Genomic DNA, 19,810 nt, shown 5'->3' with positions numbered 1-19,810 from the left:
TTTTCCGTTGGTTTTAGTCCAAAAACATTTTTTTAAGTTTTTTTAGATTTTGTAACACCCCTTGGCTTAAACTCAAATTTTAAGTGTATTTTGTTTTCCGTGTCCCTTCCGAAATGTCAGATAGGAACATCCCCAGTGTAAAAACTAAAACTCCTGTGGTGTTATTGTCGACTAAGCGAACGTCGAACATGATCAAAAGTGTCAAGGTTCATTTATGGACCCATTTTTTAAATTAAACTTTAAACATGATATAGCCGTTATTAGAGCGGTAAAAATTGCTAAAGTAGTTGCAGTAACATGCTCTTTCGTGTAATTGAATAAAAACAAGATTTCATTTAAAATTTTAGGACCCAAATTGGGGCGTGTCTGCATTTGAAGTGCTGTCATAATACCTGAATGCAATTCTGATGCTGAATCAAGGCTCGTCATTCGTACTCATGGTTTCTTGGGGTACTTTACTGGATTGTTGATTCTACGTTACATGCACATGATCTTTATGGAATCAATATTTGGAACCATGGATAGCAAATATTTCATCATAGGTGGGATTATTCTACTAGTGGAGTGAAGTGAGGAATCTCGATCTCGTACGAGACCGTGATTTCCCACCTCACTCCACTCGTAGAATAAACCAAAAGGTCACTGTATAAATTCGCATAACCGTGAAACAATGAAGCACTAATACACTCTTCCGGTGGTAGTGATGGTGACAACGGTAATAGGAAGCTTTCACTCATAGGCGCCCATTTACCTAGTGTTGATGCGGCCTTCTGGGTGACGCATGGGGCGTCACCCGGGGACTTCCACCGTCCTCCGACGAGGGGGCTCGCTGGAACATCGGCGGAACCGCCAAGTTCCGCAGAGGGCTGGCCTGGGGCGACTTACTGGCTCGGCTACTGCTATTACTGACATTGTTGTTCAGCGGATGTTCATCAGCTTCCGACGACGACGATGCTACGGGTTGGGTTTGATGAGTTAGAAGAGGGATTCGAGGAGTTGGTGGGTGGCATGCACAGGAAGAAGTTTGTAGATCCAACGCAAAAACCAGATCGAGTGATGTAGACGAGTCGGGTGCAGGGAGATAGAAGAGAAATGGGAAAAGCATAGATTAGCGTAAATCTAACTAAAGTATAACTAAATGTTTAACGAAAATATCTAAAATCTAGTCCAACTTGATGAAGAAGCAATGGATGCTGTCTAAAAAATTCTACAAAATGGGTGTCAATTAAATGCACACAAAGGTGATAAAACAATTCACAATGATTAACCGAATCACACAAGTAGAATGGGTGGTAAAAAATCTGGAAGTAAGGTGAAATGAGCCAAAGAATTACACAAGAACAGTTAATTAGTTTGTAAACAATTGAAACAGAAATAGTACAGCACACAACATTAAGCTAAAGTAAGAGTAACACAAACACACAAGTAAAGTTCCCGCAAATGAAAACGAATCCCAAAAACAAACCAACTGATTCTCCAGAAAGTGGTAGCATTCAAACCAAGTTTCCACCAAAGGACTAACCTTCTACTAGGAACTATCTGTTACTAGGTATAGGTGATATAGAAAACTACTAACCTTTTTCGGAAAAAATGCCCAACTTTGAGGGATGTGCCAACAACACATCTGAATCGGGGACAATCGGATAACTGAAAGCTTTTCGATGAGAGTGGATCGAGTGAATTTTGGGAGCCGTTTCTACCTTTTATGGCTATGTAAAGTTCTGAACAGAACAGAACAGAACGTTTTGAAGAGAAATTTCCCTTCTTCGTTGGCATCTATGTTAACTTAAATTTTCATCCCAGTTTGTACAAAGCCTGCCTTTAACTCTATGTTCTATGAGTAATCCCAAATTTCGAAATAATGTTATGAATTATAATTTCTATATGGTTCTTTCTCACTTTAAATATACTTTAATTGTAGTTATACAGTAGTAGTAATTATAGCTTTGGTTCCGGGTCATTCATTCAAACGCCATGTGGCCGTTTGGACGAGCACCATTTTGCTGAAAAGGCCATTTGGAAGAAAAATGACACTAATGGGAAACTGTAAATAGCATGTCAAAAACAATATATGATGCTTCATATCTCGTCTAGACTGATATGAGCCATACGTTATGAATGAAACCGTACAGAGTACGACTGTGACATCACTACCTAATTTAACGTTATTACCGATCACTTCATACAGATAAACTATCCGTCATAAATACGGACTCACTAAAAAAAGTATTGCAACACTCAGCTGAATATTGAATCAACCCCCAAAAAGTTCAGCATCACCTCAAAACAGGTTAATTTATATTGCTTGGTGCCGCTAGTGAGCAAATACAATTAAGGATTTCAAGCGAGTTATATCATCTGATCCAGATAAGATAGAAAATTGGAGTCTTGAATATCCAATGATTAAGACCTGAATCAATAGGAAACAGACTTTAGAATATTTAGGCTGTAAACCGTTTTGCCAATTCTATTAACTATTAGTTAAAATTTGACATTTTGATAGTTATTTTCCCCTCAAATGGTTAAACTGATCTTCTCGGTTGACCCATTTGAGCTTTGGCAGTCGAGTAGTTATTTCAGAACAACTCAAATTCACGGGAGCAGAAAATAACCATTGAACTGTCAAGTTTAACCATACTCCAGAGCAGGGTTATTTTGAACCGAAGCGGAAATAACTATCGAGCGGTCAAATGTTAACTAAAAGTTAAACGAATCAATGAAACGGTTCACACCCTTAGGGTGAAGATGAATCGAAGCCAAACCTCAAATTTTCAAGAGCACAAATCTGGAGAACCGAACACCTGTTTGAGTTGAAAACTTAATCGATTGGTCACACCCAGCTAGTGACCAATCAATTAAATTTTAAGCTTAAACGGATGTTTGGTCCTCCAGATTCGTGCTCTTGAAAATATGAAGTTTGGCTTCGATTCATCTTCACCTTAACGATCATTTGTGATTATTCTGCGCGGCGTTTGAGGTGACACGAGTCACCTCATTGACGATTCGCTCCCATTTGATTAGCATTAGTAGCCTCACGTTACCTGAGGTGAGAGCGACTCTTTTCGACTCACACGTCGCGCAGAATAAGAACAATTGACAAACGAGCCATAATTGTATCGCTTTTATCCGCTTGCATTCACACAACGCGTATGACATCTATCGTTCGTGGAAGATAACGAGTCACGAAGGAGACACACCACTCACCGTTTGGCATCGATTGATGTGTGTCACCATTTGTAACATTCGCTCACACTCTCTTATTCTGTTCAAGAATTAGAAACGAATATGCTTCATTTTCTTAGTTATGTCTGCAGCTAAACGGGTGTTTAATTAACCAATAGATTATTATTAATTAAGTTCAAGGTTGCATTACCAGAAAACAATTTTAATCAAAACAAAAATCACCCGAATGGCTCGATTCTGTTATCGTCTGTGAGAGCTTCTGTTCTTGCACGCTCTCTCGTCGGGTATCAAGTGAGAGAATGAATATCATCATTTATAGGGCTATCGGATTGCGATGTGCCACGAACTGTTGCGTACTCACTCACGACACTTTCTGAGTATGACTCGATCGGCTTATTCGGATCAAAATCCAAACACTGCTATGAAACACTTGAATATGATAATAGACCTGAATCACTTATATATGAGGTGAGAGGTCCTCAATTATTTGAACATGAGTCCTGTACTGGTTGGAAGTTAAACTAAAATGAATAACTCCAACTCGCAATGAATCGATCCTAAAACACTTGAAAATGAAGTGAATCACTTGGATATGGAGCGAACCAAACCTGAATCACCTGAATATGAGGTGAATCAGTCCTGAATCACTGGAACATGGAGTGAATCTGACATGATTTTTTGAATATGGAGTTCTGAATCAAACCTGAATTACTTGAATATGAAGTGAATCAAACCTGAAACACTTGAATATAAAGTGAATCCGACATTAATCGCTTGGATATGAAATGAATCAACATGAATTCGTTGATTATAAAGTCAATGCATCCTGAATCACTTAAGATATGAAGAGGTTCTAACTTGACTAATTTGAATATGATGTTAGTCAGACCTGAATCACTCGCATATGAAATAAATCATACCTAAATCAGATCAGATCTATATAATTGACCAGACCTGAATCAGTTGAATATTGTCGTTTTCGTTTGGGTCGGTGATCGACACAAACAAATGAACGTCGGGTTGGAGTTAAACTGTGGTTCAGAACGGGTTTCGCCAGTTCCAACCTAGGTTCAAAAATGAATTTGACGTATGGTATGATACTGACCTTAATCACTTCCACTTTCAAATCCAAAAGGCTTTCTGAACAACATTCTGAACATTCTATCTTATCAAAACATGAGATATTGGGGTTTCGGTTCATTTGACCGAACGCCATTTGGCCGAAAGGGTCATTTTGCCGGATGCCGTTTGACCGAAATTGAAAACCAATAGTGAACACAGCTAGCATGCATTTGTAATGAATTTCCAAGCTGGATTTCGAACAACTGATTCAGCTTATTCTGAAAGAAGGCTAAATCATCATTGATAACAGTTACCTTTTAAGTGTTAGTTCAAAAAACAGTCAGTGCTGAAAAAAGAACTTCCAAAATGGAAGCAATTACCTATTCACTTCTCTGCTAGCGGTAATAGCTGTTAGCAGAGGTTAGTCAGATTTCGACACTAATTTCACTACCGCCACCTGGTGGAAAAAAAATCGAACCAAACTGTTTGCATTTCGGATGTCCTTGACCTTAAACAACTTTGTCGAAGGCTTGAACTTTCTATCTTATCTGGATGATGAGTTAGATATTCATTTTTATATACTCACTAGCGCCATCTAGCGGCACAATTTTGAATCGAATCACCTTTTCTCTACTTTCTGAACAACTATGTCGAAGACTCGAACTTTCTATCTCACAAGATCACAAAATAGAACATGCTTAAAATGCTCAATTTTACATGCTCACTAGCGCCACTTGGGGCAAATTTGTGAACCAAACTGTTTGCTTTCCGAATGTCCTGGATCTGCTGGACTAATTCGTTGAAGACCGCACCATTCTAAATCATCAGTATCTCCTGTTTTGAGATGATGCTAAACTTTTCAGGGTGATTCAATATTGAGCTGAGTGTTGCAATACTTTTTCAAGCGAGTCCGTATTTATGACGGATAGTGTAAGTGGATGTGCTTATGATTATTCTTACATTATCAATTGAAGGAATAGCCTATTTTTAAAAGAAGATAAAATCTATTATGTAAAGAATCAAATTCATTAATTCAACAATTATTATCACAGTTTTACTCGTAAGAAAAGTTATGATGAAAAGAAGAAAAAATATCTAACTGAGTAGCAGCAAATGCAATATCGATAATTAAAATAACAGGCTTTGATTGCAAGAAGTGGTAATCTATGATGAAATTTTATGCAGCTATAACACCATAGATACTTGTATATCTTGAAAGAACTGCTTGTGACTACAGGAAGGCGAAATTTCAAATTAAAAGTTACTTTGACACTAATAATTATAAGAAATATGTAACTCGAAGTAATTGCCCTACGTTGAAATAAGGAAGTGTCTATATTTTTTTTTGGGTCGCACTTCTGAGAATTAGATTTCAGCATTGTTTGTAAGTTCATAATTCCACCAAATGGCCGGATATTCAACCACTGCACGTTTACGGCGTCCAACCATTCATATGTTGATTAAATGCTAACAGGACCTTGAACAGCCTTGTAATAGCACAATATGCTCGTCCAACCAGATCCACGCTCACCTAAAAAGCTTCAAAACAAATGAAACGACTCTGAATTTTCGCTCTCGGAGAACATTGTTTTCTATTTTCATCATCGAAATTTGTTAACACATATTGACTGACTGCAACAGCAAATCTACTACTTCTGGTCTTTTAGATTGGAACTGGCTCTGCCTTCCCGCCATTGAACGCCGAAGCACCACGAAAACTTAATAACACTCACTACCCTCTACCACAAGCGGAACGGAATTTGAGCAATTTGGTAAAACTTCCTGAAACAAAATCAGCTGCTGCATTGGTTGAGAAACTTCAATGTTCCGTCCACGCTTTCTTAGTTGTCTGCCTGCCTAGTTGATTCAAGAGTTTGCAGTGTTTTTTGGTACAAGAAACCCACCAAACGCTGGGTTATGGTTCGATAGCTGTTCGATAAATAAAACTTTATCAACTTCCAAACCTTTTCCCGTCTCGACTGTTTCCGATCGTATGCAAATCATTCGTTCCCAAAAGTAATAAAAAAATGAAAAAAAAAATCATAGTGCATTAACTTTTTTTTAAGAATTCTAGAGAAATTATTCGAACAATAGGGTCCTAAAGCCCTGTCCCAATTTTAGTACCAAACGCTTAAGTTTAGGCCAATAACACATGTTTACTCAATTTTCTAATGTTTTCCGTTGGTTTGAGTCCAAAAAACATTTTTTTAGATTTTGTCACATCCTTTGGCTTAAACTCAAATTTTGGGTGTATTTTGTTTTCCGTGTCCCTTACGAAATGTCAGATAGGAACAACCCCAGTGGTCGAACTAAAACCCCTGTGGTGTTTTTGTCGACTAAGCGAACGTCAAACATGATCAAAAGTGTCAAGGTTCATTTATGGACCAAATTTTTAAATTAAAGTTTAAACATGTTATAGCCATTATTTGAGCGGGAAAAATTGCTAAAGTAGTTACAGTAACATGCATTTTCGTGTTATTAAATAAAAACAAGATTTCATTAAAAATTTTAGGACCCAATTGAGGAAAAAACTTCGAATCAGAATATTATCAACTGAACTGAACTGTGCCAATGAATGTGAAGCAGTGATCTTATCCGCTTGAAGCACGACCTAAAGCTGATTTAAAGCTATAACGATTCACAACTAGCATTTTTACCATCGCGGGTGAGTAAATGTTTGTGCAGGACTGCTGACGATTCTATAACATTTCGCAGAAAATCATTCCCCCGAATTTCACTACATAGAATATATCATTCCTCAAAATGCGCCATTCTCCAGGACACCAATACCTTGAATGCACAATTTCCCAGAAAACTATATTCATTCATGTTTTTAAGAGTCTTGCTAAAACTATCTGAAATAACCATTTCAAAAATCGCTTGCGTTTATGTTAATTAGGCAAATTACATAGGTTTTTAACAGCTGTTCCGCACTACATAATGGTAGAGTCTTCTTCTAGTCACATCCTAAAACTGTACAAAAGATTTGTTTAATTTTGCACAATACTTCTTCCAGTATGATAATGGTCCATACCGTCATTTGGCATAATGGTCATCTAGTATCATTGACCATTAAGCATAACATAAAGAATTGCCTATTGGAAAAAATGTATATAATTAGAATCCCAGTTATGCCGAATAGCCCCTTAGTTTTTAATATAATTATGCCCAACGGTTTCATGCCAAATGATCTCATGTCAATTATGCCCCTTGCCTCTATCAATAATAAGATTAGACTGGAAATAAGGTGCACCACTAGGATAAAGAACTAACTGGGCACTTCCATGATTAACTTTGGCATGACGGGTTTTTCTCAGCCGAAATTTTGCAAAAAGAACTACCATCAGTGCACCAATATCCGCTCATGCTCCAGTAGCCCGCTCACACTGAAAAAAGATAAGTTTGCACAAAGTAAATTTGAAAACTATAGCCGCTATACGGTTGAAATCGACAAATTGAATCATACTGTGGACATTTTTTTGTGTATTTACTCAAATTACCTTACTTTTCAAGCTCGTGAGCGGGCTACTGGAACATGAGCGGGTACTGGTACGTTGACGGTACTTTGTCACGATGTATGTTAAATATTATTACTAAGATTGTTCCTGGAGGTGTTCCTGGGATATTTCTTGCAATTTTTGTTTGACTCGATCATTGGCAGAATTTGCCAGAGATGCTACCCAGATTTCTAGTTAAACCATTGCAAAAATCCTGGGGAGATTTTTGCCTATCGATTGGTGGAATCACAGACTGAATCCATTGAAATGACGGAACTCTTTAGAAGTTTCTTCATCACTCAAAAAACATTCCACTTGATATCTGTACCAGATTTCTGGTTAGATTTTTGAGGACGAATTTTGACAAGGTCTCCCAAAAGTTCCAGTGAAGTTTTTCAACGGATCTTTCCCAAGACCCATCATGAGCTCTGGACAGTTTTGTTAACAGGCATTGAAAACGGCCAACTCGGATCATAGAACGGTAAGTCTCTCAATTTCTTGGAAAGTACTCGCATTCTTTTCGACATATTGAGGGTTTGGAACTTCGACATCGTAGCGCTGCAGGAGGTTTGCTGAAAATGGACGTATAAAAATGGTTATACCATCTACCAGAGCTGCTACAACAGAGACGAGCTGGGCACAGCTTTTATCGTGATGTGGGAAATGCAGAGGCACATGCACCCTACCATGTGCCTCTGCATCGACAAAGGCATGTGCAAGTTGCGTATCAAAGGCCGTTTCTTCAATATTAGCATAATCAACGCGTACAGTCCTTGCCTAGCAAGTGACAATGACAATAAGGACGCTTTCCATGCGCAGCTGGAACGAGCATAAGCCAGATGCCCAAGCCATGACGTCAACATTCGTATCGGAGATCTCAACGCTCAGGTTGGCCAGAAGGAAGAATTCAAACCGATTATAGAGAAGCTCACCAGTTTACGAATGAAAACGGTCTTAGACTCATTGTTTTCGCCGTATCCAAGAAATGACCATACGTAGTACCTATTTCCAGCATAGTCTCCCGTATGGGTACACCTGAAGATAACCCTAATAGACCGAATCACAAGTTGACCGCGTTTCGATTGACTGAAGCAACTTCTAGGATTTATCGACGTCAGAACCTATCGTGACGCAAACATGGATTCGGACCATTACCTTGTGATGGTTAAAGTGCGCCAAAGACTTTCCGTTGTGAACAACATTAGGTACTGACGCCCGCCACGGTAGAATGTGAAACGACTCAAGCTACCCGAAGTCGCAACTGATAACGCTCATTTATGAAAATGTGTAAAAGACCAATCAGTGTAAATTTTTTTGCAGATTTTCCAAGAAAAATATCAATAAATTTGTTCAAAACTCTGATATAAATCTTTGTGAATTTTCTTGAAAGAACTCCTTTGATAGATCTACTAGAGTAACTGGCAAAATATTTGAAGGAAATCCTGGGATAGTCCCTGAAAAAAATCAAAATAATTTCTGTGGAAGGTAGTTGCGTTGAAGTGCTTTCCCGAAACAAATTCCTCTAGGCATCCCTTGAAAAAACATCACTGGAGTAATTTATTGAAGTAGTCCCTGAAAGTATTTCAGAAAAAAATCACTAGAAGAACTCCTGAAGCTTGAAGAATGCTCAGAAGAAATTCTGAAGAATCTGTGGAATACTGACGTAAAAAACTCTGAAGGTTTTGTTGGGGCTGCTACACTAGGATTCACTGCAAGTAGAATGAGAAAAAAAGTTACTTAAGCAGGGCTGGTAGCGTCTGAATTACTTTAAAATAGCAACTTTAGACACCTTTTGCTTGAAAATTGAAACCAGAAAAAGTCCATACAGATTTAAAAAAAAAAATCGAACAAGATGCAGGATATAAAGTTTCCATAAAAAAATCAGAGAATACGGCCAGACATTTTTATATGAATATATTTTTTTAGGAATTGCAAGTATTACTGATCGTAATCCAACGCTCTGGCCGGCAAGGAGACCCTTTGAGCATGCATCTTTTTGTCCTTTACCTCCGTCCCCTCCTGGTTAAGTTACGCACCATCTGCAATCATGTGCTAGATTTGATAGTAGCGTATGCTGACGACATATCGTTCATGATAACTGACATGAGCAAACTAACCTCATTAAGCAATCTTTTCTGGACTTTGGCCGGTGTTCAGGGTCTTTCTTGAATTTCCACAAATCTTTTGCTGTTAACATCGGGATACAACCTACGTGGCTGTTTGGCCACGGGAGTGTGAATCCATCAAGATACTAGGAATAACATTCTTCAATTCGCAAAAGCAAACAACTTGAGCGAAATCATAAGGAATGCGTCTCAGTTGATGTGGCTGCTCAAGCCAAGAAATCTCACCTTACATCAGAAGGTTGTGGTGCTTAATACTTTATTCACATCGAAGCTATGGTTTCTAGTATCTGTGTTCAGCATTTCGAATCAAGCCATAGCACGTATTACTTCGCACATAGGAAATTTCATCTGGGATCGATAATCTTTAAGGATTCCTGAACAGATCACCCTGCTTAAAATATAGGGTAGTCGTTAACTTGCATCTCCCAATGCATAAGCGCAAGGCTTCGCTGATTAGGAGGTTTCTCAAAGATCAGTAACACACACCAGTCGTTAGATCCTTCAATCACTGTCTTCAAAATCCACCAAACGTAGCTGCGATCCCCGCTCTCTGTCCCTGCTTGAAGTGCATCGCCAAGGAACTTCCTTACGTGCCTGGGCAATTTAGAGAAAACCCTTCGACATCTGCTCTGATCAACTATTACCGTGAGAAATTAAGGAGGCCAAAAGTTGTTGATTGATAATTATAAGCAAAGTTTTTGGTCGACAGTGACTCCAGTCGAGTCATTTTTGGTCGACTCGACTTATATAATACACACTCAATCAGACTATTAGCGTTCGGTAAATAAAATCACCGAACAGATCAGTAATTTACAAGAACACCAATTATTCGGTAATTCATCAAGTTTTGACAGCTTATTACAAACAAAACTACCGAACTACGGTGAATTTGAGATGATCTGTCAACAAATTTACCTATAGACCCCTATATGTGTATTAGAATGACATGGAACATGAAAAAGGGTTTATGTCGTCACTTGCAGTGACGAACTATCCAAAGTTTGTTTGAAAATTACATAAACGTCAACGCTACGAATAAAAATGTGTTATTATAAGCATGAAACGAGCTCACCAGTTTATAATATATCCTAAAACTGAACACGAATATCTTTTCGCACTCGTACAATGCGAACCGGACACGATTGATCTTGATTCGGTCCCTCACCAAACAGGAGCATGACACGGAATCAAGGGACCACCCACTACTCATTATAGTGATTCTGAGCCCATATGGCTCTAAGTCATTCGGTATAAGGTCATTTAACATAAAATCGTTTGGCATAGTTAATTCAATGATCAAGTGTCATTTGGCATAATAGACATTTAGCAGCATAATGACTATTTCGCATAACATGACGAACATCCAAGTCACAAAAAAAACATTATGATGGTAGGATCCCAGTTATGCTAAGTGGCCACTCAGTGTTTAATATAATAAAAGCCAAGTATATCTATGCCGAACGACTTCATGCCAAATGATCTCATGTCAAATAATAAATAAGATGAGACTGATAGAAGGATGCATCACTAGAGTAAAAAACTACTTGGGCACTTCTATGATGGAATGGCGAGCTTTTCTCAACCTAATTGTGTAAACTTTGCAATAAGGAGCACTTCCATGCGATGCATGTTAAATATTATTACTAACATCGTTCCTTGAGGTGTCCATGGGACATTTCTAGCATTGTCTGACTCAATCATTGGCATAATTTGCCAGATATGCTTACCACCCTGACAACCAAAATGTACGTATAACGAAATCACCTGGAGGCTTTGTACGTGCAACATTTCATTCATAAGATGTCGCGAAAAAGCCTTCTACGTACAAAAGTGGAGGCGATATACGTGCATATATTATGTTATGAATAATAGCACACAATGCGAGTGTATAAATTTTCTACCGAACTAACCTGAGATCTTATGCGACTTAACTTATGATAACAAATGTTGATTTGACAGCTGCTACGGATTGATTCGACTCACTTTGTACGAGTGTACGAGACGAAACAAAATGTACAACTGAACTCAGAAAAAAGGCGTTTTATGCGAGGAACCCTTATCAATCTGACGATTTTATCGACCGTGTTTTGCAAGATCATTTTTGAAAATTACCTGTGGACTTCCGGACAGATATGAGGTAGCCTTATTCCAAGGTTATTGGTCGACCTAGCTTTCTAGAAAATAAAATTCAGGAAATGGTGCATTCTGGAGAAGCGTTCATTCCATAAAATTCTGGGGAATGTTATAGAATCTTGCTGACTCTTATTGCTTCGAACGGCTACTAAACACATCTTACAGTACAGGACATTGAATTAGATACAAACATACAAGGAGCACATCTCTGCTTTCAAATGCATTATTTTTTAAAGTCTCAAAACAGAGCGGGCTTACAGCCAGTAAACAAAAGCTTAGATGGGTTGTGAAAATCACAGCATACGAGGGCTCATTAGTCACGGGATTAGGTTGGGGTCTCTCTCTGTCTCTCTAGCATAACGAAGAACGACAAAAACACGGTAGCAACTATACATCATCGATTGGTTTTCGTTTCCTTTAGTTGAATTTAGCAAAGCGCTTGAAAGTGCGTCCACCTACTACTTAAAATGTTCTTCTTCTGTTCAATTTTTGGCTACTCGGAGAGGTATGATTTTTGGGTGGGTTGCGATAATACTGTCAACACTCACGCTCATTCTCTCGTTAAAAATCATTGGTGTACGTCATCCATTACAAGTTTACAAGTGATGCCATACACGAGTAGATTATTTAATTTTCTAAGATATTCTAGCTGTTTTCCACCGATGAATCGACGAGACAGCTCATAGCGTTTTCCACCACAAAGAATCTTTTATTGGACAAACAAATTTGCACATTTTAATGATTGAACGTTAACAATATGGAACAACTATTGAAACTATCTTGTCGATCCGTTGGTGGTCATATGACGTATCCTTCATGCTAAAATTCCAAGATATTTTGTTTTTTTCCTATTAATTTAAACCATAAGCCTATCCGAAGGTAAGTTATTGGCGGTGCGAACGCCCGACTTTGATAAATACAATTGTGATGACTTTCGCTACGCCTGAATCCTAAAGTTGTAATAAAAAAACAAAGAAAAAAAAACCTGAATTGCTATCTCCTTCAGTAACTTAACTGCACCATCGATCCTGCGCTAAGCGCATAAAGAAAAACGCAGGACGATCGGTAACCCGGAACATGGAACTTAACGGATTCAATCTTCCAACCGTAAAACAAGAAATAATAGCTACAGCTTTAATAATAAATATAAACGGAAGAAACTCGTTATTGGTGCGAGTTATGCTTTCTACTGCTAGCGCGCGTCTGATGCTTTCGATTGGCTTGCAGCGGCTGTTGTTGGACAGTGGCATTGCTGCTGCTATGCGTACCGTTTCTACCTTCGTGATGGTGATGGTGGTGTGGAGGATTCGTACCTTGTGACGTCATTAGCGGCTTCGGAGGGTACGGGATGCGGAACAGCTCGATCCGCAGGTAGGCGCAGATCTCCAGACATACCTGTAACGGAAGCGGATGTTCGGGGGAACATTAGAATAGGGGAAGTTTCAAGATTTAGTAACTAAAATATCATGATCTTTACTGTGAATAAACCACCTTAACCCGCTCTTTCCCATGGAAGCTCCAGAGCTCCATTGATTTTCGACGAACTTAAGACCAGTCGAATCGACCTACTTTTGTTTTTGCACTAACCTAAGAAGAAATCTCAGGTTTCTAGAAGGAATTCAAAGAATAATTTATAGAAGAATTACCATAAGGACGCCATTCACCGCTCATTTATGCTGTTAAACACATTAAATTCTGTCAAAAATAGGGGTTTTCGATATTTTTCGCAACTTTTTGCGCTATACGCAAGACAAAACATTTGTTTTTGTAGGAAAGAAGTTGAAATGTGAACAACGTATAATGGTACCCAATTCCATGCATGTCAATGATACATGTGTAGGGCGCCATTCACCGCTCATCCTAAGTATGAGGCTCTATATTCACAACTAGTTGGAATTAGTTTACTTTCATTAGCTGGTTGTTATCTTTGTACTATAGTACAACAACATATTAAAGCGTAAAAACTACAAATTGAACTTTAACACTTTACTTTTGTAGTTTTTAAACATACTCAAATAATCCCTCCCCTAAATTTAATATAAAAAGTGTAGTAATATTAAAGCGTGGCAGCTAAGAAGCATTTTTCGATCTGCCATAATAAAATCATTGTTCAACTCGTGTTTATCACCTTAAACAGCCTAAAATTATTTTTTATAAATAGTATATAAAATTAAATAATATGAATTACATTCTAATACAATCCATTCTAGTATACGGTAGTACATGTTAATGACTTTTATTGCGAAATTTTGTTCAGATTTTTTAAAATAATTCAATGGCGTCCTTACGGTACTTGAAGGCCCCATACTCTGCGCACTTAAGGCTTTTCAAATTTCAAATAGCTGTAATTAATTGAGAACAAAACACAATACTCTGAAATTTTGGGAGCAAATACTCATTGATCTTATGTATAAGGAAAAAATATAAAAGCTTCACTAAGTAATAATTTTTATTGCAAATTTTAAATTTTTCTCAAAGGTGTTCGTGTTCCTAACTCTGCGCACTCATTTTTGCAATGCTCCTTATTCTGCGCATTTAGGTTCCTAACTCTGCGCACTCGATAAATTCTTTATAGCAGTTGAAGTATTTAACCAGAAGCATTACTAGCATTTAAACTCTGCATCAATCTTAATTTTCTTGCTTTATACGGCTTTACGTCCCCAGTGGAGAGTGGAATGTCTCTAACAGTTTACTAAGTGAAGTAAATTTTATCTATAATTCAATCCATGATAATTACTGTTACTTAAGTGCAACTCTCAAAATAATCGAAATCATCATCTGATTTCCAAAACATGTAATTGACTTAGTTTTCTAAAATCTAAACCAACATACAAAAAGGGTACAAACTACGTCTTTTTTGCGTTCATCCTTGGCGTGCAGAGGAAAATTAGCTTTGACTGTTTATGTATTTTCACTAGAAAATATGGTCGGTGTTAAGTCAGAGTGGACCAAGTGACATTTTTCATATTTTGAGAAAAATGGGTTTAAAGTCTAACGCTCTGTAATTTTTGAACTCGTTAAAATTTTGATTCAATATTTCTACACCTTTTTGCGTTGCTTTCAAACAGTATAATGTGAAGTGATAATCATGAAAAATCATAATTCAAACCTCTGGTAGAACGATTTTTTGATGGACTATGTGAACTTGGTCCACTCTGATTGAACAATTTCTAGGAAAATAACAATCATTGAATGCTTGCATGGTCAAAGTGAGTGCATATCTCTAATATAAACAGATCATCAGGACCCTTCGACATCTGTATCATAAATGGTTCAATAATCAATATAGTCAATATCGAAATCAGTGACATTACGATAGCTTGAAAATTAAGGTTTTGCAGAGTCAGGGCATTGATGACCATAAGTTTTCAAATATGCGTTCAGTCAGAGTGGACCAAGTGAAAATCTTGAGTACCGAGCAAAATATACTGGTCCAATAAGCGGGTCCTAGGACATTCCATGCATACACCATAGAACTATAATAACCTTCTATCGGACTCTGAAATTGACTAAAAAAATGCAATAATCAATCAGTTTATTGCTTTTCAACACTTGGTCCGCTCTGTCTGCACAGAAATTATTGCAATTTCTGACCACCCATCCAAATATGGTAAATGGTCAAAAATCAAAATCAAATGCATCGATTTAGGTAATATTTATAAATTTCTATTGATGGATAAGTAGAAGAATCATTCGATGTCGAAAAATCTGACAAATCTCTTGAAATGTTTTTCATTTCCTCGCATTCCTCGGCGTGCTGATCATTTTCGATGTTATGGTAATAAGCACTTGGTCCACTCTGACTGCACACTTTTACCGGTTTTTATTGATCATCCAAAGTAAATTTATTACATATCTCTCGCAGTTTACAGCATTCATCAAATCTGATCAAAGTGTAACGGAGGTAAGGTAATTTCACATCTAATGAGAGAATAATCCAATTTTCCCAAGTTTTGTACTTGGTCCCCTCTGACTTAACGCCGACCATATAAAAACCAAATTTTCTTTGGTTCGGTTCGGATCCGGGCTTGGTATTAAATAATTGTCTCGAATTCGGGTCGGATCCGAATTTTGAATTTTTGGTTTGAAGAAAATAAATAAGAACGTGGTTTTGGTTTGTTATAAGTCAAACCCGAACATTTCTACTAAATACAATGAATAGTTTGAGCGAAAGGGTATACTAATTCTTAAGCGAGACGTAATTAATAAACGATTCCTGTTACAGATCAATAACAGTAAAGCCTGTCCACGATAAATTTCGGACACGGATGGCGGGTGTACCACAGAAAGTTCGAGAATTTTACAGAAAGAAGGATTAACATCCTTGTCAACTGTTTATTTTGTAGATATAACTCTTTTATTCTGAAATAAACAATTGTTTTTGTTGAATTATGAGTAACTTTTTTTTGCTGCCATTATTTGGGTGTCCGAAATTTAACGTGGACAGGCTTTACTTTATTGGCGTTTCTATATTGTAAATACGATTAAACCTCGATGTTTCATTACTCGTTATTGACTCATGAAACTATACAAAAAATCAACATTTTTTTATTGCATGGTAAGGGAGCATTCAAAAATTACGTCCATCGTTCAGGGGAAAAAGAGTCTACGAAAATGTGACAATGCATGCAATAGGTACTGTAAAATTCGCAACAGAGAATTGTGGAGACGGAGTGTAGAAATCCTTAAAATATGATGGACGTCATTTTTTAATCTTCCTTTACTATGATGATCCCCTCAAACAATTTTCCAAAGTACTTCTATTCCATATCTCGATGGTGTCGACAAGTCGATGGTTCCCTACAATATCGACCTCTGGAGGGTTGATTGTATGTTGAAAATAACGTTTTTTAACTGTTGCGCATAGTAAGGAACATAGTTGAAAAAAGGTTCCTTACTATGCGCACTTAAGAAGAATACGAAAATGAAGAGAAAATAAGTTGCACTTTACCAGTGATGATTGCTCGATAAATAAACTAGTGCCTACGTACTAAAAATCTGAAATATGTTCTCTTTAATTTGCTTCAAATGACTTAACCCTCTAATACCCAACCCCGCCTTTAGACGGGGTACACTTTGGAATTTTGTGTATTTTTTCGTAGCTCAGAAATCAAAATGATTTTATTTGTGGCTTTAACCTTGACTCATAACATGCATATAAGAAAAGTTTTTTATGACTTTTAAAACTTTTTTCTATTTTTGAAAATTGTTTGAAAAATTGTATTCCTATATAACCTTCAAATGCCTGGTGTTCATTTAACATGTAATATAAAAATGCGAACCTTTTTTATTTTTCTACGATCAACCTATTACAGAAGAAGAGCTTGGTGGTATTAAAATAATTTTAAACCTGTTGTTCCGTTAATTACACGGAAAATAAAAAATATCACAGAAAAAAATTAAAAATTTCATATTTTTAAAAGTACCCTGAAAACTTAAATTTTTATTATTGCCAAAAATCAGTAACCAGAAGAGGCTTCAAGAAAAAATGAAAAAGGATAGGGATGTTCAAAAATAAAACCAAAATTCACAAATTCGTGAATAAAACTAAATCATTGCCCAAAACGTGTTTAGAACGATTTTAGATAACGAAAAATGATATTTAGATCGAAAATAAAAATTTGGGTATCAGAGGGTTAAGTGATGATGTACTCCCTTAGCATTTTTGCTAACGGGCAGTCAATTTGGACGTTTTTCAACATTTTTAAAGCTATTTTATTTTTTATTAAAGTAATAAACGTAAGTTTGTCAAGAAAATTCTTCGCGTACTTTTTATTACTATTGTAGCAATATATGAATAAACAAATTTAAACAAAAAATTAAGTATTTTACCAGATTTTGGTGGATTTTGGTAAAAGTGCGCAATGTTAGGAGCTGCGCAGAGTTAGGGGCCCTCACGGTACCACAAGTAACATCTGAATTAATGACTGCAGGATGCAATACTTAAAATAAACAATTGCCTACATAGTGATAGGAAAGCAGAACAAGAGAGTTATACGGTGGAAACCGGTAAGCAACCGAATCTCTGTGTTGAAAATAAAGGGCAACTACAGCCTGATCAGCATATGTGGGCCTCCGAGCGATAAGCCCGATTACATAGAGGATGAGTTCTATGAGTGTCTAGATAAGGCATACGGAAAGTGCCCAAAATATGATGCCAAGATAGTCATCGGCGACGCAAATGCGCAGATCGAAAAAGAAGACATCTTCCGACCCGTCATTGTTACGAAAAGCCTCCATTCCGTTAACTATGATAATGCTCTGCGGATTGTAACCTCCGCTGAAGAATATCCGCAAACACACTTGATCTCTAGTGGCGATGCCTGCTCCCAAATAGACCACGTACTGGTTGATAGGCGGCATTTCTCAGATGTCATGAATGTCAGAACCTTTCGAGGCCCTAATATCGATTGTATAACATTTTGCGGTAATCCACTTCGCGGTGTACCATTTCGCGGTTTGTCATTTCGCGGCACGACATTTCGCGGTTAGTACCATTTGGCGGTATGTCATTTCGCGGTCAGTACCATTTCGCGGTATACTGTTTCGCGGTTTGTACCGAAATGTTTCATATATCTTAACAGAGCAATTTGAAGAACTGCAAGTATTCAAAAGAAGGGTAAATCTCCGATGAAAATATTATTGATGATAATGCCAACAATTTTCAGTGCAACTCGTAGGAAAAACCACACCGCGAAATGGTATAGACCGCGAAATGGCATACCGCGAAATGGTACTAATCGCGAAACGGTAAACCGCAAAATGATACACACCGCGAAATGGTACACCGCGAACTTGTTGACCGCGAAATGGTTAACCGCGAAATGTCGGACAACCACCCTACCACAAAGCAGTGACAACAACAGCGAGGGAAGTAATTGATCAACAACGAAGGCGGAACGACTGGTTCAATGAAGAATGATAGACGTGAAGAATGCCACCAGAGGCCGTTAGCTTGTGGCCGGTATCCGACAGAACAGAGAGCGGTACAGGACAGCGAGAGCCGAAGAAAAGCGAATCCTTTGCAAAAAGAAAAGGCAGCACGAAGGAAGTGTGGTAGCTGAAGCTCAAGATAGCATGAACCGGCACGATATGCGAAGATTTATTTGGAAGGGTCAATGGCGCGCGTCACACCCAGTAGCTGCCATGTGCAATGATCAAGGCGAGCTGATAAAACGGCGGTGCCTGCCAGGTGGAAGGAATACTTTTAGCAGTTTCAAAGTGGCGTACGATGCAGTGAAAAGAAATGAGCTGTGGCAGATAAGTTCTGAACATGGTTTTCCGACGAAATTTATTAGGCTGATACGTGCTACACTGGATGGTTCGAAATCAAGTGTTCGGATTGCAGACTAGGTGTTAACCTCGTTTGTGACGTTAGACGGATTGAAGCAGGGAGCCTCACTATCGAATTTACTGTATAATATTGTACTCGAGGGTGCTATTAGAAGACCTGGCGTGCAGAGAGATGGCTCTATCATCAAACGGTCGCACATGCTCCTTGCTTTTGCGGGTGATATCGACCTTATTGGAATCGATCGCAGATCAGTGGAGGAGGCTTTCATGCCTCTGAAGAGGAAGACAGCAATAAAGGCCTGACCATTATTTCTACAAAAATATAGTACATAGTTGCAGGTAGAGATAGAGGTGGGCTTGTTGGAGTAGGTGCTGAGGTAATGTTTGAAGTTTATCTTGGAACTAGAGTGCCCATTTCCTGACCATTTTCGTCATCACGGGATTCGGGATAAAATTTGGTGCTTGTCCCGGAATCCAGGGATTTTTTTTAAGATTTTCTATAGAAATAGAAGTGGA

The 19,810-nt window shown here is 37.9% G+C and overlaps 1 protein-coding gene across 5 annotated transcripts in view; it reads right to left on the bottom strand.

Moving 5' to 3' along the window:
- Positions 1–263: 263 nt before the first annotated feature.
- The window catches only part of LOC5564361 (cholinephosphotransferase 1), a 79,324-nt gene continuing 59,777 nt past the window's right edge, over positions 264–19,810 (bottom strand). For 2 of the 5 annotated variants that reach the window (XM_021852090.1, XM_021852091.1), the window contains exons 6-7: positions 13,270–13,396; positions 265–954 (exon numbers count right to left, since the gene is read on the bottom strand). In XM_021852090.1, the coding sequence (XP_021707782.1) occupies positions 752–954; positions 13,270–13,396 (330 nt within the window). In that variant the 3' untranslated portion in view covers positions 265–751. Of the gene's footprint in view, positions 955–13,269; positions 13,397–19,810 lie in introns of all 5 variants that reach the window. The other 3 variants (XM_021852088.1, XM_021852089.1, XM_021852092.1) reach the window with 3 other exon arrangements.

The sequence above is a fragment of the Aedes aegypti genome, chromosome 3 (assembly GCF_002204515.2).
Source record: "Aedes aegypti strain LVP_AGWG chromosome 3, AaegL5.0 Primary Assembly, whole genome shotgun sequence".
Taxonomy (NCBI): domain Eukaryota; kingdom Metazoa; phylum Arthropoda; class Insecta; order Diptera; family Culicidae; genus Aedes; species Aedes aegypti.
Note: the sequence above shows the minus strand (reverse complement) of the source record. Positions and strands in the feature narration are given on the sequence as shown.